Below are 2,208 nucleotides of genomic sequence, written 5' to 3' on the forward strand. Positions count from 1 at the left end.
GAAACCTGCCATTTTCAATGTGCTTCCAGGACAGAATAAAAATCTGGTGGACGCTGGTTACACCTGGTATCTCAGGGAGGACAAAGCAAGCGAGTGTTCTGAGAAAAAAAAGAATCCTCAGGACTCCAGCCGGAGGGGTTCTGGGCCTTGGCTGCATGGGAGAGTCAAGTGGAGGGATCTGAAAGCTCCTGACACTCAAGCACACCCCAGACCAATTAAACCTGCATCTCCACGGTGGGCCCGGACAGGAGTGTTTTGGGGGTTCCCGGGTGAGTCCCACATGCAGCCGAGCCTGAGGACCACTGCATTAAGTGTTAGCTCCGTTTCCCTCCACACACATGCAAGGTTTAGGTCCCCTGGGTGTGAATGTTCTCCAGTCTGTGTGAGCCTGCTGTGCGCTCAGCACTGTCACAGGCCTGGTTCCTTATGAACGGGGCTAGACGAGTGGTCATTATCGGCCCCTATGGACACGTACTTGCGAACGCAGACTGCCAAGTGACATTCCCCCCTAACTGTCTCCTCTCGTCCTTGGATTCCCTGCAGGAGCTACAATGATAGCTGTTTCCTGGATTCCTCCCTCTATCCAGAACTAGCTGATGTCCAGTGGTACGGGCAAGAAAAAGCCAAGCCCGGGACCCTCGTGTGAGCCAGCCGGCCTCAATCTGGCCGCCTCGACGCCATTCTGAGATCACCTCACTGCCTCTCATTTGCCTTACCCAGACGCAGTGTCACCTGCACCAGCTTCGGCCCTCAGCACTTTTCTTCTCCTGTCTCCGCGTCCCCCTCACCCTCCAAAAACCTGACTGGGGAGACATTCTGGAAGGTTCCGGTCCCACTGTGTGTCCCCTGGCTCCCTTGCCCAGAGAGCCAGGCACCAATCCTCAATGGCACCTTGGTGGCTCCCCTCCGCTGTGACAGCCCCCTGGCCAGGAACCATCAAGGGAAGCTGCCTGGCCTGGACTCCTGTGGGCTCGTGGCACTGGTGGAAACCAGGAAAGGGGACTTAAGTACAGGGTGATCCAGAAAGACTGTGAAAGCTGGGGCCCACCTGGAGGCCCACCAAGCACTTGGTGAAGACGATGCCCCGTGGGAATATTCAGCGGACAGCTGAAATACTTCCTGGGACGAGTGTTGCGGGAGCAGGGAGAACGGAAACAGAAGCTGGACACGTCAGAGATGCATCCACGGATCACAGTCAGTTATGCTGCCAAAGATTTTAAAAAATTAAAAACTAAAAACACACAAAAAATTAAGAGGGGCCAAGAGGAAGACGTTCTTTCTGCAATGAAATCTCTTTTAAATCCTCAACTGCTACTGCATCCCACACGTGAAAGTCAACCATCTGTAACGTGTGCCCCTCACCCCTCTCCCTTAACATTCCACCTCCCTCTCCATCGAGAGCCTGAAAACTAACCCAACGTGATGGTCACGTCGGGGGACCCCTGGCTGGCATTGCTGACTTGGATCTCCATGAGTCTGGACCCCAAGGAGAACAGACCCACGGGGAGTAGCGGAGTGTCCGCTTAGCCCCGGCCTGCATGGGGGGTTCAGCCCAAGACACAAAGCTGCTTTCCTTTGGGGATTTGTAGGAAACGTAAGGTGATGGTTGCCAAAAGTGGTTCTCTCTCATTAAAACAACCAGTAAAAGTGTATCCTGTTTTTTTCTCACAAGGTGTTTCATTTGATTTTATATGGGAAGCCAAGGGAAGAAGCACATTGCGACCCATTCAAGTATTTAACTGTCGTAGCCCATTTTCTGTTTGTTAGCACTTGTGTGACAAAGAGTTCAGATCCGATGGCACCCGGTTACCAACGTGTCACTTCTTCCAAGAACCCAACTATGCCCTCAGGTAGGAAGACTGTACTCACATGTCTACTAGCTGGCAGGCAGAGCAGGGTTGAAAAAATATATCAGCTCCCAGAGGGCCCATATGCCTACGACATCATCAGCTACCTTGATGTGTCACGATGGTCTGCAGGTACCAAAAAAAGGAAGAGAGAAGAAAGATGTGTGGGAGCTGCACGTTTACATGTGTTTTGAGCTATGCTTAACACACAACTGGAAAGCCATCAATCTTCAAAGGCCTCAAAAATACTTTTATAATACTAACAAGTGCACACTCGTAGTTGGGTTATTTCAAATGGCACAAACACGGTCTCCACAGAGGTGGGATGCTGTGCTTATTGGCGCAAGTGGCAGGGTTGGGG

At 51.9% G+C, this 2,208-nt stretch overlaps 1 protein-coding gene across 1 annotated transcript in view; it reads left to right on the forward strand.

Moving 5' to 3' along the window:
* Positions 1 to 1,878, forward strand: part of FRMD4A (FERM domain containing 4A) — a 306,388-nt gene extending 304,510 nt beyond the window's left edge. The window contains exon 23 of the mRNA XM_007460894.1: positions 544 to 1,878. Coding sequence (XP_007460956.1) covers positions 544 to 646 — 103 coding nt within the window. The 3' untranslated portion in view covers positions 647 to 1,878. The remainder of the gene's footprint in view (positions 1 to 543) is intronic.
* The last annotated feature ends 330 nt before the right edge of the window (positions 1,879 to 2,208 follow it).

The sequence above is a fragment of the Lipotes vexillifer genome, unplaced genomic scaffold (assembly GCF_000442215.2).
Source record: "Lipotes vexillifer unplaced genomic scaffold, Lipotes_vexillifer_v1.1 scaffold534, whole genome shotgun sequence".
In the NCBI taxonomy this organism is placed as follows: domain Eukaryota; kingdom Metazoa; phylum Chordata; class Mammalia; order Artiodactyla; family Lipotidae; genus Lipotes; species Lipotes vexillifer.